The 26,677-nt window shown below is 37.6% G+C and overlaps 2 protein-coding genes across 3 annotated transcripts; one reads left to right on the top strand and one right to left on the bottom strand.

Annotated features, from left to right (window-relative positions):
• Positions 1–261: 261 nt before the first annotated feature.
• Positions 262–11,183, top strand: LOC118804108 (golgin subfamily A member 6-like protein 22). Its single transcript, XM_036564738.1, has 8 exons — positions 262–334; positions 1,609–1,640; positions 2,725–2,785; positions 5,920–6,942; positions 7,016–7,063; positions 8,007–8,777; positions 9,078–9,149; positions 9,244–11,183. Exons 1-8 carry the CDS (start codon positions 262–264, stop codon positions 10,557–10,559), a joined length of 3,396 nt encoding a protein of 1,131 aa, XP_036420631.1. The 3' UTR covers positions 10,560–11,183.
• Positions 11,184–13,545: 2,362 nt separating this feature from the next.
• Positions 13,546–25,109, bottom strand: LOC118804118. 2 transcript variants are annotated; one of them, XM_036564745.1, is made up of 8 exons: positions 24,966–25,109; positions 22,041–22,290; positions 19,204–19,434; positions 18,943–19,020; positions 17,997–18,050; positions 17,471–17,595; positions 15,436–15,525; positions 13,546–13,673 (listed from the first exon to the last, which is right to left on the bottom strand). In XM_036564745.1, exons 3-8 carry the CDS (start codon positions 19,355–19,357, stop codon positions 13,584–13,586), a joined length of 591 nt encoding a protein of 196 aa, XP_036420638.1. In that variant the 5' UTR covers positions 19,358–19,434; positions 22,041–22,290; positions 24,966–25,109; the 3' UTR covers positions 13,546–13,583. The 2 variants fall into 2 exon arrangements, with proteins under 2 accessions (XP_036420638.1, XP_036420637.1); XM_036564744.1 differs by lacking the exons at positions 22,041–22,290; positions 24,966–25,109 and having other exon boundaries at positions 19,204–19,592.
• Positions 25,110–26,677: the final 1,568 nt, after the last annotated feature.

Raw genomic sequence — 26,677 nt, 5'->3', positions numbered from 1 at the left:
ACCTTCATTAATCTCGCATGGTGTTATTTAGCTCACCTTATCATTACTGATTAGGCTATTCTACACTTTTACATCAACTTTCCTTTTCTCTATTATACTCCTCCCTTTTTGCGGCGTGTACAACGCAATAAAACCCCAATTTAGAACGGAGAAATACTCCAAACATCAACACAACATGGCATGCACACACGTAATTCTTTATGGTGCAACTAGACAGCAAACACCCAATAGCCCTAATGAACAAACCAGCGCTCACCTGAAATGCCGGCTAGGTGTGGGAGTAAGTGCGCTAAAGGTGTCGGCGACGCAGCCAGCCACAACACGTCCAAAGTTCGTGACCCAAATTCTTGTGGTTTATAAAATAGCGATGATGTGAAGATGATGAAGGAGACTCCGCTGACACCGTCATGCCTGTATAAGATGTTTATTACAAAGTAAAACAGCATCATATCAAGCACCATAAAGTACCTGAGAGGGGATCTGTGCCAATTCTAAAGTGTCCCCTCCAGAACAGAATATCCCAACTGCTTATATAGGGTGGTTGTTATTGAAAAAAGAGACAAAACATATGGTCCTTTTTAAAATGATCTCATCTGTTTGGAACTAAGAGAGGCCCACTCCCTATGGGGCCTTTGGACCAGGGGCCCCCAGCTTAAACATTCCAAACCTGCAAAAACAGAACACATGGAACTTCAGACATCAACTTATACTGAAAGTTAAGAGTGTTTTTGCCTTCTTCTATAAAGCCACCATTTTAAATATACCTCAACAATAATGTAGTGAATAATGAAATATAATAACTGATCAGCTGGATTTTAATACAGAGTTTGCTGGACAAAACAAACAGGTTACAGACAGTCAGAGAAGCAGCACACAGTCAGACTTACTGAGGAGAGAATCAGACTAACTTCTCAGAAGCTACAGAGCAGCAGATCTCAGACTTTAAACTAGCTTCACTTTTTGATCTAATTTGCTGTTTCAGTTTTAGAGCTCATTCATTTTTCATCTCAGACTATAGAATATCAGACAGGAAAACACGATCTGAAAGAGGAGAAAATTATTATTGTAAAGTGTTTAAAAATCTAATTGTAAATACAGCAGCAGCTGGAGTTCTTTAAAGGGCTCATATCCCACATTGTCTAGTATTTTATTTCCCCCCAAAGTCCACTTATAACATTTGTGTGGTTTTATATATAAAAAACAGTCAAAATTCATTTTTACAAGATAATTTTCCATCCTCTCTTCATCAGTTAATGTGGCTCATTAAAAAGCAGTGCAGGCTGAAACACTCCTTATAACTTCAGTGTTGATGGGCAGGGCTAAACTGCTGTTGGCTAAATAGACAGATATATGTTAATGTGTTTTTTTGTGACATCACAACCACAGTGAACTCAAAACAGGCTGTATTATAGTTTCTATATATACTGTGTGAACTGCAGAGTGAACAGCACATTCTGAAACTTTAAACCTCTTGAAAATGATATTTTCCCTGATGTGGGTCTTTAAAACTAAACAACAGCTTCAAGTCTTACTAAAGAAAATACTGATCTAATGTTTTGTTTTATATGTTTTCAGTATTTTAAAAGTTCTTATTTTGTCTCTGATCAGAGTCTCGAGTTGAGGAAGTCTTTGTTCGTCAGGTGAGCATATTATTCTACATAAATCACACTTTTAGTAAAGAATATGGTTCTGTATAGAACCATTAACAGTCGACAAACCTTTTGCAAGGTTAAAGGTTTCTTTGCGTCATCAATGGTTCTTCACATTGATGGAGAATGTGTTGTTTATGGTTCTGTATAGAACCTTTTTAAAAGTTTTCCTCATAGCACCTAAAAGGGTTCCTCTGTTGTACATAAGCTTGACATAACAGCTGGATGTAACAGTAAAATAACCTTTTTTCATGCTGTATAGAACGATTTTCAAAAAGGTTCTAAATAGAACCAAGAACAGCGCGTTCTCCATCAATCTGAAGAATCTTTGATGATGCAGAGAAACCTTTAATCCTGTAAAGGGCTCTTTGAGTGTTCATGGTTCTATATAGAACCCCTTAAAGAACCATCTTTTTCAAATGTTTCCTTAATAATCTACTTTAATATGATTTTTAAATCTATGAATATAGATATTATTGTGTGTAAAAGCCGTTCAGGGCTGATTGTTGATAAAGTTTACATCTTCATTTCTGTTGATTCTCTTTCATGGTGTTGAGTTAAGTGTTATTACAGTGTTGATGCTGATCAGTGTTCTGTAAGTGATCATGATCTTCAGAAGCTGCAGAGCTGAACTACTTTAATTCCTCTTTTCTGATGCTGCGTTTCTGTGGATCTGTTACTCACTTCCCATGAGCTCATGACTGATGAATGATTTATTATGAAAACTAAAAGATGAAAAAGAGCTCTTATTCAGTTATTAATAAAATATTATTTATTAATAAATATTATTACATTATCAGCTCTGCTCATATTTCACACACTCTAATAGACAATTACAGTAAATTAAGAATGAATTCATATATCAATTAAAATAAATTTATTCATTATTATTTATTATTTATTTTTGGTAAAATTCAATCAATACAGTTTCTGTATTTACTGTTATTAATATCAGCTCTCAGTGATTCACACTGACACATCAACAGTGATTTAAACAGAGAAACAGTTATTGATCATATAACATACAGAATGACATCATGAATGAATCTTCACACTGTTTTATTCTCTTTTACAGAGAGACAGAAACTGGACAGAAGAGGAGAGACTGAAAATGGAGGAATCTGCTCTGCTGACCGGTGAGGATGACCATGTTTATTTTTGTAAGCGTGTGTGTTTTTGAGGTTATGTTGGTATGATGTGTAGATCAGACTGCTGATGAGTTTTATAGATTTATGAGGTTTTACAGCTTTTACTGAGGTTTTTCCATCAATACATCATTATATTGAGCAGTTTATATTAAAGAGAAATGATACTGAACCGTCTGTGTGATTCATTTTAAAGAGAGATTAACTTTCTCTCCTCTATATGAATCATTATACTGAATCAGTTCAAAGTCAGAGTTAAAACCCATTTCAGACTTTTTACTGACTTGGAATTTAAACTAAACACCTTTTGCTTTAAGTGACACAATTAATTAATTAATTAATTAGTTAAATAATACAAAAAAGTTTACTTAATTCTAGATAATATGCTTTTCATTAATGACCTTTCTTAATGTTACACGCTGATTTTCAGAATTTGGGAGGCATTTATTTCAAAACATTGGGGTCTGACTGCTCACTAGGGGTGGGAATCTCTAGGCACCTCATGATTTCAATTACGATTCAGAGGCTGTGATGCGATTATAAAACGATTATCGATGCATCTTTTTTTCTCTACAGGATTTCTATTTTCTCACTGTGTGAGGTACTTTTAAAGCAAAGTATCTGTAATGATCCATAATGAATTTACTTCCAGTATCTTTTATTAATAAATCAAATGGAAGTGATGTGGTAAGTGAACTGGAAGGTTCTCATTCACTGCTTTTGTTTGGAGCACATGAGACGCTGCTGCCACTCATCTGTGATAAAACGTGCTGTTAGGGTGACATAAGATCCAGAGGCAGTGGATGTCCATGCAGCACATGTTACAGCTGTTCTACCCGTTTACTTTAATGATTTTATAACTTCAGTTTTGGTCTCGTTGTGGTGGTGTCGCTGTGTCAGTAAAACATCTTCGAGACAGTCTGCTGTATCTCAGCTCTAAAGTGTGCAACATTGTGCGAAAGCTCTGGTTCTCAACGATTGAGAACGAACGCAAATCCTTGTCAATAAAAGTTATGATAGAGTTTCTAATTAGATAGAGTTGGGTGGAAGTTTTGACATCACTCACTCAGTGTTCCTCTGGTTGGCAGCGAGTACAACCGGTAGGAAAACAGGTGGAAACATGTAATATGGTTTCTCATGTTTGACGTTTCCAAAAGATTTTACTTTAGTGTGACACAAATTGCAAATAGTGTGACTCTTATTCTGGTCCCTTTTCCCCTGGCATGCAGACTGCAGGTCACCTAGCAACGCAGTCTCGCCTGGCTAGTAATGTTAGCTAATGTAAAGAGAGAGATTTAAGACAAATATTTGGTGATGAACTGCCTTATTCTCATTTATAAGCAACGCAGTTGGTTTCCTGGTACGATAAACCTGCAACAAGAAACTGTCAAACACTAAAAAGTTGCGAAGCTGAAGTCTTTTCTCTTTCGATTTTTCCCGTTCCACCTTAAATGGTGCCGCATTTATATTCTGGCGCCTCAGGCAGAATTTAAGGTGGACTGATAAAATTCAAACAAGAAGCTGGAGAATGAGAAGCGGCTTCAGCCTCATAAATCAGTCGAACGCTGAGAGACATTTTACAATAAACTGCTCTACTTTTGAGATAAGGTTTTCTGGCGGAGATGGGAGGAAAGCGGCTAAAGCTAAAGCTTAAAGCAGAGCAAGAAGTAAGTCTGTGCTCTCGTTTATATTGTTTAGCCTAGACTAGGACATCAGCACATACTGAGACGTACTGGTTATTAAACATTGTGGCTCCCAGGGTGGTTTGATTTTTGTTGAAAGGACAGAATGGCTCTTCTTAACATTGGGATTGTGACTCCTGACCTAACCTGGCTTTTAATGCAGAGGGAGCCAGTCGGATTTCTCACTCATCCAGCTGTGTTTTTGTTGTGTGCCGCCACAGACTGTCCGGGCGCTGCACTTCTGCACTTCTAAGTTCCGCCTTATGTGTTCCGTCAACATTATGTTATAAATTAAATATTTAGAAAACATCATCAAACATCATCCTCATAAACATCTAAAGTCTGACTACTTAAAATACTACAGTTTGAATAAGTTTGAAGTTACAGCTTAAATTAATTTGGTAGGATGTTCCATACATTTATATCAGTCTCTATAATTTTTACAGAAAATAACATTAAATTGATATATTACACTCAGCAAATACGTAGGAATTATGCACCAAAATTGGCAGAAAAATGCCATGTTTATGAGTGTTCACTGAACTTATTTCCACATAGAAAATCAACAAACCACATAATTCAGCAAGGGGTCCTCAAATGTGTGCATATGACTGTAAATTAGTAAATCTAAAAATGTTCTCTGTAATGATGTTCTGGTGTTTGTGGAGTCCTTTCAGATATGAAGAGCTGAATGGTGTCTCTCTGTGATGTGTGTTGTTTGAGTGAACAGAGCTGTGAGTTCAGAGTTTGATACAGTGTGTTTGAGATGGTCATCTGTGTTTATCTGGACATTCAGTAAATCTTCAGTGAGTCGGGTCTAAAGGCTCTTTACCTGAAGATCAGTGTTTGTTAGAGCTGCAGGCTGTTTTGTGGCAGGAGATGTAGATGCAGATGTGATTTTAGATCCTCAGAGGTTTCTCTGTTTCTTTCTCTTATTATGGAGGGAATGTTGGATGGATGGATGTTCATATTTGTTTATATGTTAAAGCTTTTTTCTTTAACGTTTCCCTCGTCATCATACACTTGATGACAGCTGGTTGCAGAGTTGTTGACTGGTATTCATTAAGAGGTCATTCAGACTGATGAGTAAAATTGAACGAAAGCACAAAGCTAGTTATGCAAGTGTTACCAGTCTTAATGCTTGTTTATAAACAAAACAAGCAAAATATTCATCATTCATAAACACTGAATAACATCACACAGATATTTGATAAAAATCCAAATACAAAGGCAAATTGAATATCAAATCATAACCATTAATTAATTTTCTTTATTTTGTAAATTAATATCATTATAATTTAAAATTTACGGTATAAAGTGAGTTTCACACTGTAAAAAGTTTTATATTTGATATGGTTTGTCTTTATTTTTGGTTTGTAAAAACCCCAAATGTGACAAAATACAAAATAAACTAAATTCTCTGAATCTGAATCATCATTTCAGAATTAAAAGAGGAGAGTCTTTCTGTACTGAAGAACTTAATGAGCTTAACTGAAGAAAAGAAAGCAGAGGAGGAAAAGCTGAAGAGAGCTGAGACTGAACTGGAGAACACAGCCGAACAAACACACAGTAAAGAAGAAGAACTAAAAGAGAGAGAGACCATCAGAGAGATCAGTCTGGAGATCAGAGAGATGCAGGAAAGAAGAGTGAGAGAAAGAGTGGAGATGAGACAAAGAGAGGAAGAGGAGATCAGAGGAAAGATGAGAGCTGTTGTGGATGATTTGAGGAGCTCAGAGGAAGCAGGTAAAAAGATAAAGGAGAGAATAAAACAGCATAAAAAACAAAAAGATGAATGTGAGGGAAAGTTATCAGAGGAGAGAAATGAGGAGAAGAGGAGAGAGCTGGAGAGAGGAGTGGAGAGAGAAGATGAGCAGATGAAGGAGGCTGAAGAGGAGCTGAAGAGGATGCAGGAGGAGAGGAGGATGATGGTGAAGAAGCTCAGACTGGAGATGGAGATCAGAGAGAAGAGTGCAGTAAAAGCAGATACACACTTCATCAGGAAGCTGCCTGAACTCATTACTCAGACTGATATAACAAACAGACAGAAAGAGTTTGATAGAGAGATGGATGAAAAAGAGAGAGAGATAGAAAGACTGAAACTAAACCTCTCAGAGATGGAGAAAGAAAAAGAAAAGCAACTAGAAGAGAGAAAAAAGACTTTAGAAGAGAAAAACAAACAACTTGAACAAAAAGACACTGAATTAGAAAAACATACAAAAACAATAGAGAACAAAAATAAAACAATAGATGAGAAGAATGAACTGCTGAGAGAGAAAGAGACTCTACTGGAGATCACAGTGAAAGAGGTGGAAAGCAGTAAAAAGCAGCTGGAGACTCTGAGAAAGGAGCTGCAGGACAAGAGCAGCAAACTACAGGAGATGATGATCCTACTGGAACAACAGAAAACTGAACTCACCTGTCAGCAGAAAGAGTTAGAAGAGAAAGAACAACAACTGAAACACACAGGTAAGAATTTAAGACACAGACTGATTGTAAAATATCTGACTGATAAATTAATATTCTGTCTTTATCATTTCAGCACAACAGAATTCAGACCTACAGACTGAAACTGAAACCCTGATGGCTGGTGAGTTTACATGTTTAACAGTCAGACTCAATCTTTATTTACTATATTAGTGAATGCAATTAACTTATAACAGTATTTAACAAATACACCCTTATATATATATATATATAATATATATATATATATATATATATATATATATATATATATATATACATAAAGTACATCATAATTAAATAACATATTAACACACATGACCAGTTGAATGTTTGGACACACCTATGCGAATAAGCATTTTCTGTCATTTTTATCTAAGAGCTTCTGGCCAATGACCACTGGGATAGGCTCCAGCAACCCCAGCGACCCAGAAGGATAAGCGTTTAGATAATGTGTGTGTGTGCATCTAAAGGCTGTTGCTCGAATATGAATCAAGCTGCATCTAAGACAAATACATTTAGTCACGTTAATACATGTGTATGAAATGAATGTCTTTCAGCGCTAAATGTACGGCCTTTAATTCTGCTGGAAAAGTGTCTCTGGTGGTTGAGAGTGAATGTGTGTGAAGCTGCATCAAGACTGAGGGGCTAATTTCAAAAAGAATGTAAAATCTGTGATATTTTTATATGCTGTACACTGTTTTCGCTCTCTGCATGATTGTATGTATTAATTTACATTTTTGATGTTTTAACTATAATTCTAAAATGTGGAAATAGTAAAAAAATCTCTGAGAAAAAGTGTGTCTAGGTGTGTCCAAACATTTGACTGGTAATTGTTTTTAACTGTCATTAATTAATATCTACTAATCTCCACTACATACTTCATTATTATATTCACCTCTTATTATTTTCCTGGCTTTCCTAACAGAGACATAAAATCTCTTCCACTTTCATGTTTCCTTACCAGCTAATAAACCCACTCACTCTGCTGTTCAGTCTCAGTTCTGTGTATCTGTCAGTTTGGCAAACTGTAAATTCAGAAAGTCTCAGTTTATTTTTTCTTACAGATTTAACAGAAAAGACCAAACAGCTTGAAGAAACAAAAAACATTCTAAAGGAGAGAGAAAAACAAGTGGAGGAGAAAGACAGACTTCTGACAGAAAATACAACAACACTTCAGATGAAGGAGAAGATTTTAGAAGAGAAACACAAACTTCTCACAGAGACACAAGATGAACTGAGACAAACAACAAAGACATTAGAGAATCATAGAATACAAATGGAAGAAATGGAGAAAAGACTTGTGGAGAAAGATGAAGAATTAAAAGAGACAAAACAAGAACTGAAAGATAAAAACACGATTATTAAAGAACATTTAGAGACTGTTGATAAGAGAGATTCATTATTAAAGGAAACTAATGAAAGATTAGAAAGTGTTAATAAACAGCTTAAAGATAAAGACTCACAACTGGAGAATCAGATCAAACTGCTGAGAGAGAAAGAGACTCTACTGGAGATCACAGTGAAAGAGGTGGAAAGCAGTAAAAAGCAGCTGGAGACTCTGAGAAAGGAACTGCAGGACAAGAGCAGCAAACTACAGGAGATGATGATCCTACTGGAACAACAGAAAACTGAAGTGAGTGAAAAAGACAAACAGCTTGAAGAGAAGGAGAGACTTCTAAGTGAGAGAAACACACAGCTAATGGAAAGAGACAAGCAGGTTGAGGAGAAAGACAGACTTCTAGAGGAGAGAAACAAGCAGCTGCAGGAGAGAACAGATCCAGACTCAGCAGCTCCAGCCAGAAGGAGAAACAGCAAAGAGTTAGAGCCTCCACACTGTAAGTAAATACTAAGGTTGCATAAAGTTAAAACATATATCACTATGAAACACTAACTACACACTGGAGGTGTTACTTTAGAATGTATAAGTGTGCTTCAGAAAATGGATTTCAATCCAAATTTAAATAAAAAAAGTCAACTGCTCTATGATGTGCACTTTTATTTATGATAACATCAACATTTTGTGATTAAATCAAAATATTAAACAGCAACAGTATAACCTGTATGTGTATTTCATGAACTATACTATCTACAAACAATATCTAATCTCCATTATGTCTGATTCTTCTGTTTCCTAGTCAGTGGAGAGACTCCAGACTCAGCAGCACCACTCAGGAGAAGAAACAGTAAAGAAGGACTTCATCCAAATAGTAAATAATTACACTTTCATAATTTTTTTATAAATATTCAGAGAATTATATCCACATACAGTAACATCATTTCCTTATTCTTGTTGATTCACAGTGAGTGGAGAATCCTCTAGTTCAGCCTCTCCAGAGTCAGTTCCTGTAGCAGAGCTCAGGCTGGTGCTGCTGGGGAGGACTGGATGTGGGAAGAGAGCAGCAGGAAACACCATCCTGGGCAGAGAGGAGAGGAGCCAGGCTGGAGCGTCTACAGTGAGGCAGCAGAGTGAGAGCAGACAGGGGGAGGTGGCTGGGAGGCAGGTGACTGTGGTGGACACTCCTGACTGGTTTTGTCCTGGACTCTCTCTGGAGGAGCTGAGACAGAACGTGGGACTCTGTGTCCGTCTGTCTGCCCCAGGACCCCACGCCTTCCTCCTAGTCATACCAGTGAAGCAGTCTACAGGAGAGGAGAGAGCCATGCTGGAGAAAATGGAGGAGATCTTTGGAGAGAGATGTTGGAGGAACTCCATGATCCTTTTCACTGTGACTGAGGAAGTCCAAGAGAAAAACATTGAAGAGTTTATCCAGTTAGGAAACCAGGAGGTCCAGAGACTTGTAGAGAAATGTGGGAACAGGTTTCACTGTCTCAGCATTAAGGAGAGTGGAGATGGTTCTCAAATCTCAGAGCTGCTGGAGAAGATCGAGAAGATGGTGGAAGGAAACAGAGAGAAATTCTACAGCAGTGAGATCTACCTGGAGACACAATCTCAGATCAGAGCAATGGAGACAAAAATCATGAAAGAAAGAGAAGAAAAGAAGCTGAAAGAAGAAAAAGAAATTAAAGAAAAACTTGAAAAGGAGGTGCAGAAATCTTTGAGAAAGATAGAGGGAGCAGTACAAGAGCATGAAGGAGAGATAAAACAACTGAATGACCGAACAACTGAGCTAGAGAGAAGGATGAAAGAAGAGAGGGATGAAGAGAAAAAGAGAGAACTGGAACGAGAGCTGGAAAGAGAGTTAGAGCGAAGAACAGAAATGGAAGAAAAGGTGAAGAGACTAAAAGAAAAGAGAGAGAGGGAGAGGAAAGAGATGGAGGAGAGACACAGACAGGAGATGGAGGAGATCAGGGAGACGTATGAAGGAGAAGCCAGAATGGAGGCAGAGAGGAACCTCATGAAGATCATCCTGCCTGAACTTCAGAGAAACATTTTGGTCTCAAAGTCAAAGATGCAGGAAGAGTTCAGCAGACAGATGGAGGAGAAGGATGGAGAGCTGGAGACACTGAAACAAAGCCTCTCAGAGCTCAGAAAGACTCACTCACTTCTGGAGGAGGTGTATGAGAGAACAGTGAGGAGCAGCTCAGACTCAGAGAGAGCAGCTCCAGCAGGAGAAGGGGGGTCTAAGGGAGTCTCTCAGAGGTTCAGGGATTGGTTTTAGTGATGTGCTGAGAGACACATCCTTACAGAAAAGAGGTTCCTCAGTCAGCTGTGATGATCATGGAGAAACAGCATCAGGTGAAGAAGTACATAAAGACAGTCTAGAGGAATGTTAAAGTGGTTTTTGGTCTAGAAAAGGTTGTTTTGACTTTATGAATGAAGGGAAATATCACAGAGTTGTTTGATAACCTTCTGTGATGGAGCTTTTAGAGGCACTAAACTCTTCAGACGTCTGGTTCCTATCAGCACCACTGTGAACAATTCTGACTCTAGAACAGAACTTTTCACATCAGACAAATGATTAGTGATTGAATTATGCACAGATCAGGGACAATGTCTATTTACTGTAATACTAAAATGTGTTCAAGATGACGGTACATAAACCAACACCAGGTGAACAGTGGCCAGTTGTGCTATAATCACAATAAATGTAAAGGGGGTAAAGCCAGATAATCTCTTTACAGAGGATAGAAGCTTTACAACTGAATCAATTGTCATCTTATTCTGTCAGAATGTGTGATTTATATCAAATCATTTGTAAACTTTGCAAATTAGAAATGTATTTAAAAACTACAACATTTGAAATGTGAATTCTGTGTGAGTTTACATAAAAATGGTTAAAAATGTTGGCTAATTTTTGTTAGTTAGCATTAGCTATAGTTAATAAATAATGCATATACATATATTTATATAACAGTTAGTTCCAACCAGATTGGTTGAGAAGCGTTCTGTGTTATTTTTACAGTAACTGAGCGCCTGTTGCTAAGAAGTGACTCTGCAGCTGCATAACTGTTACTACGTTTCTCCTTCAGCACATACAAAATAAATAATGGAGACTAGACCTGTGCTGGTATTCAGCAATTCAGTATATGTACCATGATATTAACCACGCACAGTAATGTTATCATGGACACTTTGAAATACCGGCACTGCTTTTTAATCGAACACGTTGCATCTGAGATTTTTACACCTGCAGATCAGCTCCTCTTCCCCACTGATTACATGATACTGTGATATCGTCTAGGGGTGATCAAAATATCGATATCATCGATACCAATGTTGCAATTGGTATCGGATCAATATTAGCGTGATGTGATCGATACATCTCTCCTCTATGTTCAATATGTCGCTCTCTTTTCATCAAAAAGTAGACATGTCTGTGCAAAAACCGCTCCTTTCACATCTTGTGTGTACGCTTTGCAAAAACCTGTAACTGAAAAAGTTTTAAAACATTCATTTTGCATCATCTTTGCTGTCCTGGTTTTTAACATGATTAACTCCATAACAGTGTGAAGCAAAAATCACTAAATTACTTAGTGGTCATGAAAATGTATTCAGATTTAGCAAACTGATGATAGGTACACCTCATAAATCATGACACACTGCTCTCCCCTACATAAAAGTACATAAGCTGCTTTCATAAGTAAAAAGTATTGGTATCAGAATCGGTATCAGCGATACTGGCCCTGTATTAACTTGGTATCGGATTGATACACACACCACTGATATCGTTCCTGATTTACTTTGATTGAACTTTTTTTCAGTATGTTCTACACTAAAAAAGATGATACTTCAAACGTTCTTTAGTAAAGAAAATATATAGAACCATGAACACTCAAAGTACACTTTGCATGATTAAAGGGTTCTTTGTATCATGAAAGGGTTTGGACTGATGGAGAATGTACATGAATGTGCTATAGACAGTTCTATATAGAACCTTTTTTAAAAAGGGTTCTATATAACACCCAAAAGGGGTCTTATATTCTTAGAAGCTTGACACAGTAACAATACTTGAACCCTTTTGGGTGCTATATAGAGCCATGTAGAACCATCCACACCACAATCTCTATCAATCTGAAGAACCTTTTAATGATGCAAAGAACTCTTTAATCACGCAAAGCGTTCTTTATGTGTTCATGGTTTTAAATAGAACCTTTTTCTAAAGAACCTTTGAAGCGCCATGTTTTCTAAGAGTGTAGAGGACCTTTTAGTCGTCTTGCTCTGACTTTAAAAGCAATTTCGTGTACAGCTTCCTATAACTGCATATATCAGTATTATTCAGCATTATAAAACGGACAGTTCCAGTCCTAAAATCTGATCTGAGCCACATTCAAAGCCATTGTAAAATCCACAATATAGGCACACCTAGGACCGCCTCACAACAACTGAACTCTGTATTACTATGCCAAGGCCAAAAAAAAAACCCTTGTGCTTAGTTCTAACCAGAACTAGGCTGGTCGGCCAGCTAACAGGCTGAAACAACTGCATCATCAACATCACAGGTATGATATTATGATCTGATTAACTGTAAAATGGCAGTGTAAATGACCGCAATATGCAGCGATGGGCGACTGAACGTTCTCCACCTCATTCAGGGGTCCATTGGTTGCTTGGCAATGACACCATACTCTAAAGGAACTACATTTCTTGGCGGAATACTTGTTTATGTTGATTATTAATAATAATAACATTATTTTCTGAAAAATTGTGTATTTTAACATATTTTGTTGGCCGTAAGCCACTTGAAGCTGTGCATTGCTACAATTTTATCACAGGGAAGGGAGGGATGCTGATGACTGAATGGTTTCGGTGGAGCACCTCCCAGGAATGTATAATGATCCAGATCAAATATTAAAAATAGCCAGAGTACAACTACTCAGTAAATGTGCTGGAAATTCTTGCACCTCTTGAAAACACTGATTAAAACACTCTTAGAACTCCAGAACTTCGAACTGCTGCCATCTGGTGGACTTAGAAAGCAACAGCTGCAGTGCACGTTTAATAAGGAAGGAATCGTAAGGCATTTCTGGGAGAATAACAAAGTTTTAAACATTATAACATAAAACAGTACATCTAGCATCACTAGTATAAACTGAAAATCTTCAATTCATCATCTTCTAAAAGAAAAGAAAACTGCTCTGTATGTCTGGTTAGTACAACTTGCAAACCTAGTGAGTTATTAGATTTGACTCAAGTGGACACTGTGGTTTAATATTCAAAATACAGTTTAATATTCAAAATACAGTCATGAGATCTGTGCTGCTCTCTCACACACCCATCCCTCCACCTGCTCAGGGGTCACACCAAGGAGGTCACACTCAGAATCATCTTCATCCTGAGGAAGAATGCAGTCACAGTGAGAAAGGTTACTTTCAGTGGAGAGAAATATTGGCTCTCTAGATCTCACTATGCTTTCTGCTGCTTCACAAACTAGAAGAGTGGTCCTGTAAGCCAACCGCTCTGCACATTGTAGTGTTCTCCACGCTAAAATGTTTTTACATAGCTAAAATGTTTGTCATGATCTGTTCTTAGTAGTGACAGTGAGATGAAGCTTCATGAAGCGCTGAAGCTTCTCAGCCAGCTGTGTAAAATTGATTCACTTCTTGAAGCCTCAAATGCCCATCAGAAGCACCTAGTAGTCAAAAGAATATAGGCCTGTGAAATCTAGAGTGTCATGTAAGCAATGTAAAAAAACTATTCTTGAAAGTGCTTTGTGTTTTTTTATAGACTAGATGTGACCTTGAAATAAGTTCAACATGTACTGTGGGCACAGACATGATTCAGTTTCCTGCTTTTCCTTAACTCCTTATGTTGCTAGAGCTTTTAATGCTATCAGTTGTTCATCAGTTGTACTGCTTTTGATTCACTCATATAATCCTACGGTGGCCAGATTTCTGAAACGCAAACCAGGGACATTTCCAGTTAGGCGGTCAATATATCTTTAAAATATCCAATGTTTTTCTATGAAATAAAAAGGGGGGGGCAATTCCAGTTTCATGTATGTTGACCATGGTAACTGTTGCACTATGGTGAAAGCTGAATGATGTGGGGAGTGAAAGCTGAGTGAAAGGGGGAGATGCACTAAGCCACCACCAGGGGGAGCCACTTACAAAAGGTAGATGGCTTCTGTCGTGCCAGTGACAGAACCTCTGCTATAGAGCCGTGTCTGAGTAAGAGCTTGAATGTTAGTGTATGGTTTATTGGTGTTTTGTTGCTTGTTGTTAAGATTTTCATATAGATTATAATGTGTTGTGTCTCGTATTGGGAAGAGAGTCAATAGTATACCTGTACAAATTAGACAGACTACCTATCTCCTGGTAGTACGATTGAAGTCCCCTAACCCCACCACTGCTATAACCCCTGGGATGCCTTGTGTCTTAAAAAGATGTTTGTGGTGATGTTGTGGACTCACTCGACACTTGCTAGCCTCTGGTCGAGTTTTACACAGCAGCATTCTCTAAACTAGGTGAGTCCATCTGCTCTGCTGCCGGGTCTTTCTTAGGACTTTTCACTGTGTTTTTAATTCACATTTAAAAAGAAGGACATTTCCACCAAAAATGGTGACTGGGCTCAGAAAAGGGGGACACCTGGTCACCCTATGTAAAGTCTGTAAGACTGTGCTAGTGTCCTTTAATTGGGCAGCGAATGGAGCTTTGAGACTGAATACATTTCCACATGGACAGACGGGGGTGAAGTCTGCCAAAACTGAACCTGCTCTGGAAACAGTCCCTAAAGGAGGCTTCGAGTGATCGTCAATGCCGTCGTTTCAGGAAAAAAGCACAAGCATCAATAAGGGGCTTCAACTTAAAGTGCACTCAACACAAGCTCTGGTACCCCACTTAACATCCCTAGTTCTAGGAATTTGGAATATCTGTTCACAGGGACCTTAGGAAATGGACTGGACATTTGGTGTTTCAGTTTCTGCCTGACAACAACACCTTGCAACAGTGGCTTATTGTTTTGTTCTGTAAGAAAGTCACTCAGTCATAGAACCTGTACCTTCTTGTTTAGTTCTAGACTACTCTGAAATGCAGCTAAGGGATGGTGATCAGTTATCTTTGCTGGATTTACAGCAATGTGAAGACTGTGGTAGATACCATAAATGTGGAGTCAGAGTCTCCAGATCCGTCAGATTGGCTCCTCCTTACTATGAGGTGATTTCCTTTGGTGTGTGACTGCAGCCATTCCTACATATGCACACACAACCACAAGAAGGGGACACACATACACATATATGCCCAGTATCAGATCAATTCAGATAAGTATATTTACTGAAGCTGTACAGTGTGACAGTAAATCAGATGCTGCCTCATATTAGGGTTGAGATCTTTTAGTTTTGAGTGCAGCCATTATTGATTACTGGTAAAAGATTAACAAAGCTGCTATTATTATCCATGTACAGGGAGATTCACTCGAAAGAGGCCCCGAATATTCTGTTGTAACTCCCGTTAGGCTGTCCGGCGCCTACCTCATCGCTCCAATGCAGGGGCATCCTGGCTTGTTTGAAGCTCCATATGCTGAGGAGCACATCGCATGTTGTTTTGTTCAGATTGCTTTGTCCTAGCAAGAGTTATTACAGAATATTCTGGGCCTCTTTCGAGTGAATCTCCCTGTATTATACACAGAACAATGTGAAACAACCTGTCATAGGATTCTTCTTCTTGGTTTAGATAATGATTGAGATTTTAATACGCATTTTTAAAATAAATAGTGATTTGTTTATGATTATGCAAGAACTTAAATTGAAACAAAGACAAATCTTGTGGAAGTCCTTCAGAAAATTCCAACAAAGATTAAGAGACCCTTATTAGTCCCACAATGGGGGAATTTCACCTCCGCAATCTAACCCATCCTTGCAGTGAAACACCACATACACACTAGTGAAGACACACACTAGGGGCAGTGAGCACGCGGTGCGGTGGGCAGCCCTATCCGCAGCGCCCGGAGAGCAGTTGGGGGTTAGGTGCCTTGCTCAAGGGCACCTCAGTCATGTACTGTTTGCTCAGGGGATCAAGCCAGTGACCTTCCGGTCTGGTTCCCTAACCTCCAGCTCACAACTGCTCCCAAAGGCCAGGGAAACAATCATTACAATGAGAGAGATAAAAATAGAGAAGATTCTGCCCAATAAAATCAATCAGTTGCCTCATACTGTAATGAAGTGATTTTTTCTTTTCTCGTTCCTCAAAAAATGTGCTCTGTGTTTCAAAACACGACATACACTCTCCAGTCCATACAGTCCATATACAGAAACTAAGCTGCTAATACAGCTCCTTTTGACTTCATTGATTTTGTGACATCATGAGAATCAATTCAGTTACATACATCTACCCGTTCAGCCTATAGTAGTTTAGCTCTGAGTGCTGTGCCTTTAGAAAGTTGCCCAATACAGGACAGCCAATCAGAACAGAGCTCGGTTACCTTATATCAGTATTAAAGGCACAGTAACAATGAATGATGAGCATTTTAGGTACAAAAGTCCACACAAATGCTATGAGTGGACCTCAATAGAAAAAATAAAATAGTAAAATGTAGAACATGGGCCTTTTAGAAAAGTGGTTCTTTAAGGGCTCTTAGTAAAGGCACTGGTTATGTCTAGAACATCCAAAAAAATAAATACATGAGTAAATTTGAATAAATAAATGCTTCTTTATGGCTTTTCACCATAATGGAAAACGTTTTGTATATATTTCTTTAAAGAACCTTTAAAAATGGTTCTATATAGCACCAAAAAGGGTTCTCTTTTTCTTATTACAAGTCACAAAAACATTTATGGCTCTATATAGAATGTTTTTTACCAAAAATAAAATGGCAACTGGTGAAGTGTATTGGGCAATACCACATACTGTGAAATCAACAATAGATAAATACTTTAATTGTGTGTTTGTGTGTGTATTTAGCTCTCTGTGGTAACCTAATGGCTCTACAGTGATGAAAACATGAATACTGTCATTGTTGATGTGTTTATGCTGCTCTCCACAAGCAAAAAAAAAAAAAGTGCAACTTCAGTTCAACTGAAAAGTAAAAGAGGCCCAAGCTGATCTGAGGTGAAGATAAAGGTTTGGTTAAGTTTAGCACAGAAGGAAGTACCCCACAAAGGCAGGAATACAAACGTGCAGGTATCTGTGTGTTTACCATGTTGTGCTGTGTTACAGTGGCGAGGCTGGCGTTTCTGTTGGCACAGAATCTCTTGGCAGTGTTGCAGTCACCAAGCTCGTTCCGGAACAAATAAAACACGTTGTCATGGAGATGCCACACCTCTGTAATATCACAAAACACACCAAATGCAAACCACATTCACCTTTGTATTGGGAACGTCATGAGTACATTTGATGTAAATCATCTGTCAAGTAATCCACAAGAGGTAAAAGTAGGTTTGCATTTGTAGCCCAAAGGGAAACCACAAGTAGAAGTAACCTGGCTAGGAACCATATTTCACTCAAAGCCAAGGAAGGTTTTATGAACAGCTCATGCCAATAATGAAATATATGCTACAAGTATTTATAAAGCAAAAATGGTTTTGACATAACGGCCCTAAACTAAAGGGATTGACATTTATTCTATTTATAATACAAGCAACAGGCCTAAGTAATGGAACAGAGATCTAGTTAAGCACACCAGCCTGGAAAGTCCAGACAAACTGAAGATTACTGTACTGCACCTTTGCTCGTGCTCTGTCTGTTCATCACTCCCAGCGTCTGTCTGAAGTGAAAGACTGAAAGACAGCAGAAGAAGCTCTTAGCTTTACTTGCGCCCACAGCTGAAGCCCCCCATAAACAATGGGAGCTCAGTTCTTTAACAATGTCAAAAGAGAATGCCACCAATTTTTCAAGATTCCTGTATTTTTCAGGTGAAACATGAACAAACTCACTCACAGTGAAATGGATCATGGTAGAGAAACTTACACAATCAGATTTCTTTACAGTGGTGATAGGAACCAGGGGTCACTTTGTAAGCAACACAAATACAGCCGTTTTATTTACTATCCAAAATCACCAGTGAATCTAAACGTGTCTGAGTTTTTATATGCACTGGGGTGGGACCCTCAAGGGTACATCTCAGTGCCTTTGGTCAGGGAGCATAATTGTACCATTATCCACTGAAATTATATTTTCTAAGTTGTATTGACTCCACACACCCCGTCTCGTCTCCAGGCTTTTTATTTTATTGGTCTGTTTTAAAACATTCGGGTATGAAAAGGTACAAATATGTACTTTTCACCTGGAAAAACATATTTAAGGTGCACAATTGGACCTTAAAACCACTGTTGTACCTTTGAGGGTACATTTACATTGTTTGTACCTTGATGAATAAAAAGGTACCTGCACAGAACCTTTATTACTAATAGCGTAATAACCTTCTGTGATGTAGCATTTAGAGGCATTAACACGTCGTATGCCTGCTTTCTATCACCACCACTGTGAACAATTCTCAGTGCAAGTTCCTCTAACTGAGCACTTCACGTCAAACCACTCTGAACAACTTTATTTTCATCTTAACTATTAATAATGCAGGTTTATTTCTTTAATCAGAGGAAATTCTCTTTAAATACTCTTTCTGGAAAATATGCACACTTTTTCATTAGATATGAAAGGGCTAAAACTTACAGTGCACTGCTGAGATGATGAGGTTGAGGGTCAGTAAGAGAACAATGAGAGCTATAAGCAGGAACATCATCTTCCTCCCTTTATGATCACACAAACGAGATGCATATGTTATCCATGTGCATTTAACTAGCAGCCAAATGTGAATTATTATTATTATTATATTTTACCGTCATCGAGGCACCTCAAGCAATTATCAGCCTATCCATCTATACACCTTTACATCCATCTATATATCTATGCATCTGTTCATCTATTTCTTACCTAAAGCAGGTCGTTTGGTGGCATCTGTCCTTTGGGCTGTTGGAGGATACTGCAGACACTGATAGACATCCTCAGTTTTGGTTTCTGCTGTTTCTCTTTCTTCCCCATGATTGTATATGTTGAGCGCCACCGAACGCCTCTGCTGCAGCTCCATCAGGCCGACACTCCCAACACACAATCACAATAAGCGTTAACCAGCACCTCAGTCCAAATGCTGCAGACCCGAAGACTCTAGGAGACAGAAGGTTTTGGAAAGCTGACCGCTGTCGTGAGCTATTCCAGAAAGCGCAGACGTTTACAGTTTATAACACTTCTGCTTTTTCTGTTTCCACTTCCACTACACATTACTTCATCTTGACAACATTTCTCTGCATTAACAGCGAAACAGAAGACTTAACGTCTAGATCATCTTCAGTGCTTCGTGTCACTGGTGAGCTGGTTAATAATGGTTTTAACACCCATGTGTTATTAGCAGATCATAGCTATTATAGGCCTTTGAGGTTAGGTCATTTGTTAAGATGGTTAGCTCGCGTGTGCTGAGAAAGAGGAAGGGTTTGAAAGACGATGCTATAATTAATGAGCTAAGCAGAATTATTTTAACCACACACTGCTGAAATGGAACCTATCTGTGAAGGACTTGCCACGAAGAGATAGTATCACTCCCAAAGTGAAGAAACACATTCAAAAATGAAGAAGTGCTGCGTTCTAAGCTGTTAACCCCTTATAATTCCAGGCTTATTACTTACTAAGGCTTGTTATTCAGTAACTAAAGGGACTTGAATGCAAACTAATGGAGCTTTTCCATTAGAAGTGCGTAATGACTTGGTAAGGGGTTAAAGAGAAATTCCACCAATATTATTAAACCATAAGTCATTCAGAGTGTTTTAATGTGAAATGTTGTTCTAGAGTCAGAATTATTCACAGGAGTGGTGATGGGAACCAGATATTTATGCTCTATACTTAACAGTTGGCATTGAGCAAAAATATAGACTGTCTGGGAAGCCCTGGGGACCACTGGTTTACGGCCCATGTCTTTCATCTTTCTTGTATTTTGTTATAATCATAATAAGATATTACCATTTTCCAACCTCTCATCATGACTTAAAATTAAACAGACTGCATTTGTTATGTGCCTTCAACACTGACACATGTAAATGACCTTGGTTCTGATTATTGTGTCGTGTTGAAAGACTGTTCAGGCTGAAACACTCCTTATAACTTCTGAGTGAATGGGCGGGGCTAAATTGCTGTAGGCTGACTAGGCATTTGCATTCGAATGCATTGGTATTTGTGCTATATACAAACAAATAATACAAAATGGGCTGTTTAAGCGGCTCAGGTTCTGTATATGGACTCGGAGGTAAACTGTTATTTCTAAAAAAGGTAATTTGGTTTTCCATGATTGATATTCCATAATACTCCAACAGTGTCCTTGCAGAGAAGGCATAGCGGCTTGCTTTTAAACTCATTGGTCTCTAAACCTCATCTTGCCTGTGCACTGCTCAATTAGCATGTAACTGCTAACTGTTTTTTACATTTCATTACATTACATTAACATTATGCTACATCACAGAAAGTGATAATATGAAATGGTTACAGATATATTACTTGAATTTTACAACATTTTTTCCAATAGGATTTTGGTCTAAAACATATTTTTAAAGTTCATTATTTAGATGCAAGACATTATAAGGAAAAATAGTCATGTGTCGGTTCACCAGTGGGTTTGCATAGTAAATAAAAAGGCATTTCTCTGCTTTCATGACTGCCACTATAAAGCAGAGCTGCCCCTCTGTTTAGTCTGAAGGTTGAATAAAAATAGACAAATAAAAGCAATTGGTCACTTTTTTGATGGTTCCATACAGATGATCTAGATACCTAAACTGTTAACAACCTTGCTGATGATACTGAATTGATTATCATCACCACTATAGTTAGAGTTAGATTTAGGAGTAAGTATGTCGCTGCTGTCGGAACAAAACCTTGTATCTCCAAAATGAGAACTTTACAAGAGAAGTACTTTACTTTTAACGTAAGTCAATGGAACCAGACCTTTTTTTTTCCAAGTCATTTTGGGCTGTTTCTTTTGGTCCATTCATTGGGAAATTTACATACAATGTTAAGGGCAACAGGTATTTTCAAATAAAACTAAAAAAAACTAAAACTAAAAAAAAACGACAAAAATGGAGATACAAGCTTTTATTCCGACAGCAACAATAGGTTTAGTGCTGAAGTTAAGGTTAGGTTTAGGTTTAGGAGTAGAGTCAGATTCAATAGAATCTATCACACTTCAGTTCAGTTGCATTTAATAAATTGAATATTACTCTAATACAGACTGAGCATCTTCAAAACATCTACAGTGACCCATCAAAATGAAGTGTTTTCTCACACTTAAATGAAAAAGTCTGCTAAAAATTGCACATTTCTCATTGTTCCTACTACTATTTCGTACTATTTCCTATTTCCTATTAACCTACGTACCATTTCATTTCCTCCAGTTTTCACCAGTTGAAAGGATGCATGGTGAGACTGTATAGTTCTTCATAAGGCTCAATTATGTTGTAACACACAGCAAATTCCATAGAGGTTTTATGCATTATTGTGCTTCATTTTAAATCCATAATGCGTTAACACTTCTAGTGTGGATCACAGCGCCAGTTTAAATCTGACTACAGATATTTAGAGAAACAAAAGCCATTCATATTCACTTCTTGTATGTCTTTACATCAGATTTAGCGCTAGTACTAGCATTAGTGTTCAGTCATTGCAGAGCTACAGGGAAGACATTACTGTAGTGTTAACTACAGAGACAACAGGACTACAAAATAAAAACATACTATTCATGATGAAAGTGCTGATGGTCTGTTATTCCAGTCTTTCTCTTTTCCCTCCCATCTTCATCCTTGGTGTCCTAGTATTCCTGTCGTTTATCAGTCCCAGTCAGTCCCCCATTTGTCAGCCCAGGTCAGTTCTTCCTTGCTCGCCTGTTACAGTTTCCGGATCCTTCCATATCTGGCCTTCTGTCCACCTCCTCTGCTGTCACACTGAGTGCTCCTCCAGTATGACCAAGGTCATTATAGCCACCATCTGCAAAGCAAAGGAGAGAGATGGGTCTACAGAACATTCTTACAGAGGAAAACCTACACACTACAAATCAATGGCAACGTTTAAATTCAATAACGTTCTAGTACATCACTTTCTACTTCAAACAGGACTCTGTAGGCTGTCAGTCAAAGGCTCTTTGCTCTAGCTGAACCACTTACAATGTCAAAAGGTAGAAACATTTATCACATTAAACTTATACAGTTTAATCTAATACTGTTTTAAAATATAATAACAAAAATGATTTGTTTCTGAGTACTGCATCCCACTCTATTCTCACAAAACAGAATGAAGTGCAGCTCCTCTGAGAGCTCATTTTTACAATGGGACATGGCATTACATTAAACAAAATATGACTATTCATAAAGATGATCTGTCTCCTCATAATTTGTGATAAAGGGGAATTCCACCAATTTTGAAAAATTCTGTCTAAATAAATGATTAACATGTAAACAAAGTCATTTGGACTGGCTTGATGTGAACTGCTGAATTCTAGAGAAAATTACAGCGTTAGAATTGTTCACAGAGGTGGTAACGGGAACCAGATGTCTTCAATGTGTTCAATGCTTCTGAAAGTTCCCTCACAGAAAGTTATTACATGCAATGATTATAAATACGCTGCAATACGATTTTTTTTTGTGATCAACTTTTTTATGAGCTTTCAACAGATGTGTAGCTTACTCAAAACAGATTCTTGAGTATATTCATGGTGGAGTGATACATAATGCAAAAATAGCCCCCAAAGAAAACTTCTTTTTTCAGATTTACCACTTTTTTACCATCATCATTACATATAAAACTCATAAGACATGCATAGTTCACTGTTGGTTTGGGATAGTAAATTATATGGCTGTGCTTATGTTGTAGACATTGTGACTCCTGGTTCCTCCACTGTAGAGAAATCAGAGTCTGTGTGTTTCTGCATAATGAACCATTTCACATCAGACCACTCTGAATGACTTTGTTTACATCTCAGTGATTGAATTGAGTATGTATCTAATAATGCTATGCACCCACTTACAATATGCACTGATTAAGCAAGGGTATTGAAGTCAAGCAGTGCTGACTCCTCTCTCTACTGCTACAGCTCCTAAACATGTTATTCAAATACGCAGATTATAGATCAGTGCAGTTTCAGTTGGAGCAATCAGAACCAGAGTGATTTTGTTCTATAACATGTTTAATAACGTTGATGACAGGCTAAAGCCCCCTCCCCCCTCAAAAAGAGGTGTAGCAGTGGTCCTTGTTTAATGAGTCATTATAAAGTCATTATAACACATTATTAAGAAGAAGTGGCACTACTAACACATTACATGGAAAACTCAGTATGTAATTAATACTTCTATACAACATCTGTACTTACACTGTTGACCACCACTCCCTCCCGCTTTGATGACAACTTTCAAAACTCACCCACACTCAGCCCTTACTTTGTGCCAGTGGTGGCATACCACATCCAAATAATCACTCATTTTCTCAAAATTTTGACGTAATATCTCAAAATAATTACATAGTATGTCAAAATATTTTTATTTTCTAAATATATAAGGATGTAGACTCTTGACATAATTCATATTATTCCAAAAAATTAGGACTATCTCAAAATGATTTGTATTATCTCAACATTAGGACTTAGTATCTAAAAATCATTATCGTCTTAAAATTATGCCTTAAGTATCTTGAAATAAGTATTATGTCAAAATTAGGACTTAATATTTCAAAATAACTACTTATGATCTTGACTTAGTATCTCAAAGTAAATACATATCTCAAAATGAAGACTCACTGTCTCGAAATAATTACTGATTATCTCAAAAGTTAGGGCTTAGTATCTATATATGATTCATATTATCTCAAAATTAGGACTTAGCATCTCGAAATAAATACCTATCTCAAAATGTTGACGTAGTATCCTAAAATTAGAATTAATATCTCAAAATAATTACGTTATCTTAAAATCATGACTATCATAAAATAAATACTTGTCTCAAAATGATCACTTAGTATCATGAAATTATTACATATTATATTGAAATTATATCTAAGTATCTTGAAATAATTGTTATCTCAAAATTAGGACTTCGTATCTCCAGGAAAACAACTTCTTTTCTCAAACTTAGACTAGTATGTTGAAAATAATTCCTTAATTTATTAAAATTGATTAAGTCTTTCTTTTTGACATAGCAAGTCATTATCTTGAGGTAAAAAGTCATTATTTTAACATAGCGAGTCATTATCTCGAGGTAATGTCATCCTTTTGACATAGTGAGTCATCATCTATAGGTAATAAGTCAATATTTTGACATAGTGAGTGATCATCTATTGGTAATAAGTCATCATTCTGACATAGTCATTATTTCGAGGTAGCAAATCATTATTTTGACATAGTGAGTCATTATCTCGAGGTAATAAGTCATAATTTTGAGATTCCAAGTCGAAATGTTGACATACAGCTGCCAGAACCTCAGAAGAAGAAAAAAGGCTATTTTTCTCCTCAATGATCTTCCATAAGAGCGCGTGGCAGCAAAAGTTGAAAATCTGGTTTTAACTTTTGTTGCGCGCGACAGCTCGTCGTTTCCTCTGCAGTTTCACGCGCTGTCCGGTGCAGCATCTTCATTGAAATGCGTGAGCAGCTGCTCCAGCCTCTGTCCTGAACGCACCGTCCTACCGTCGCCGTTCCCCTCCGTGACCTTCGCGCACGAGCTCAGATGTAGTCGTTGTCGGCGTCGCGGCAGATGTACCACAGGATAACGTAGAGGATGAGCAGGATGGCGAAGAGGAAGAGAGCGATGAAGACGGCTTTGGTCACCGGAGACACCATGGCTGTGCGGACGTGGTCATCACCTCGTTTGGATGCGCGCGGCGTTTCGACCAGCGGGCACGTCCTCCAAATATCTCGGTCCAATCACGAGCGACTGACACAGAGATGAAGGCGCTTCTTGGTCAGGAGTGAATCCACGCTGGGCTTCAGCTGCGCTTCTGTCCAGCTGAATGACCTGTTCACTGTAAATAATGATCATGTAATAAACTCAGTAATTCACTGTAATAATAATTATAATAATTCAATTTTCAAACGTTTATAGAACGTTTCTACTGAAATGAAGGGCATTAATGGAGAGTTTGCCCACCTTCACTGCAGCAACAGCCTCTGCTCTTCTGGGAAGACTTTACACTAGATGCTGAAACATTGCTGTGAGGATTTGATTGAGCATTAGTGAGGTCAGGTACTGATGTTGGAAGAGTCAGTTCTGGACACTCCAGCTCATCCTGAAGGTATTAGATGGAGCTCCATCACTCCAGAGTATGCAGTTCCACTGATTCATAGGACAGTGCTGGGGGGCTTTCTACCCCTCTAGCCGACGCTTGGTGACCTTAGACTCATATGCAGCTCTACTAGTGTTTATGCTGTATGTGCAGCTGTAATTATGTTTTAATTGACCACAGCATAATTAAGATTAAAGTCTAGAAATGTATCATAAGCACCCATTCATAATTTCTAAGATGCAATATACCCCAAAAAATAAAAAGGAGAGGCCATGAGCAGGATTGTTATCTTGAGATAATGAGTTAATTATTTCATGATCACAAGTAAACAACTTTGTTCTCTCCAGATAACAAGATAATTAACTAATTATTTCAATGTAATAACTTTGTTATCTTGAGATGACAAGTTAATTAACCCATTATCTCAATATAACAACTTTATCTTGAGATAACAAGATAATTAACTTGCTATTTTAAAATAACAACTTTTGTTATATTAATATAACAGGATAATTAACTCATTATTTTAAGATAACAACATTGTTATCTTGAGATAGCAAGAAAATTAACCCGTTATCTCAAGATAACAACTTTATCTTCAAATAACAAGATAATTAAATCATTATTTAAAAATAGCAACTTTTGTTATCTTGATGTAACAGGGTAATTAACTAGTTATTTCAAGATAACAATGTTGTTATTTTGAGATAATAAGATAATTAACCTGTTATCACAAGATAACAATCCAGAAAATTACCAAAAAACTACTTCATGGCCTCTCTAGACTTAAAAAAGTCAAATAGATTTTAAAATTTAAGTAAAATGTTTTTCAGGATTACAAGAACATGGTGAAAGGAAATTTAAAAAAGGAATAAAAATAGAGAAAAACAGTCTCAACAGGTCAAAACTTTCACACAAACACATAAACAAACTCTTAACTAAGACAAAAGCAAATGAAAATCAGCAGGCTTAAACTTTAAGAGGAGAGAGAGAGAGAGAGAGAGAGAGAGAGAGAGAGAGAGAAAGTGGGGTGGGGGGGTGAGAGCACCTGCTGGTGTCTTTCCCCTTTAACATAGACTTGGACAAAGCAGTTATAGATTTATACAAA

This window comes from Colossoma macropomum, unplaced genomic scaffold, assembly GCF_904425465.1.
Source record: "Colossoma macropomum unplaced genomic scaffold, Colossoma_macropomum, whole genome shotgun sequence".
NCBI classification, from domain to species: Eukaryota; Metazoa; Chordata; class Actinopteri; order Characiformes; family Serrasalmidae; genus Colossoma; species Colossoma macropomum.
The sequence above is the reverse complement of the archived record's forward strand: the minus strand, read 5'-3'. Positions and strand labels throughout refer to the sequence as shown.

Excerpts from the sequence above, each read along its gene's own strand:
- LOC118804118 (XM_036564745.1), bottom strand. The coding sequence starts at position 19,357 with ATGGAGCTGCAGCAGAGGCGTTCGGTGGCGCTCAACATATACAATCAT. Across the intron at positions 19,021-19,203 it reads CACCAAACGACCTGCTTTAG|GGAGGAAGATGATGTTCCTG; the intron begins GTAAGAAATAGA and ends GTGATCATAAAG. Across the intron at positions 17,596-17,996 it reads CAGACAGAGCACGAGCAAAG|AGGTGTGGCATCTCCATGAC; the intron begins GTGCAGTACAGT and ends GTGATATTACAG.
- LOC118804108 (XM_036564738.1), top strand. The coding sequence starts at position 262 with ATGCCGGCTAGGTGTGGGAGTAAGTGCGCTAAAGGTGTCGGCGACGCA. Across the intron at positions 1,641-2,724 it reads AGGAAGTCTTTGTTCGTCAG|AGAGACAGAAACTGGACAGA; the intron begins GTGAGCATATTA and ends TCTCTTTTACAG. Across the intron at positions 8,778-9,077 it reads AGAGTTAGAGCCTCCACACT|TCAGTGGAGAGACTCCAGAC; the intron begins GTAAGTAAATAC and ends TCTGTTTCCTAG.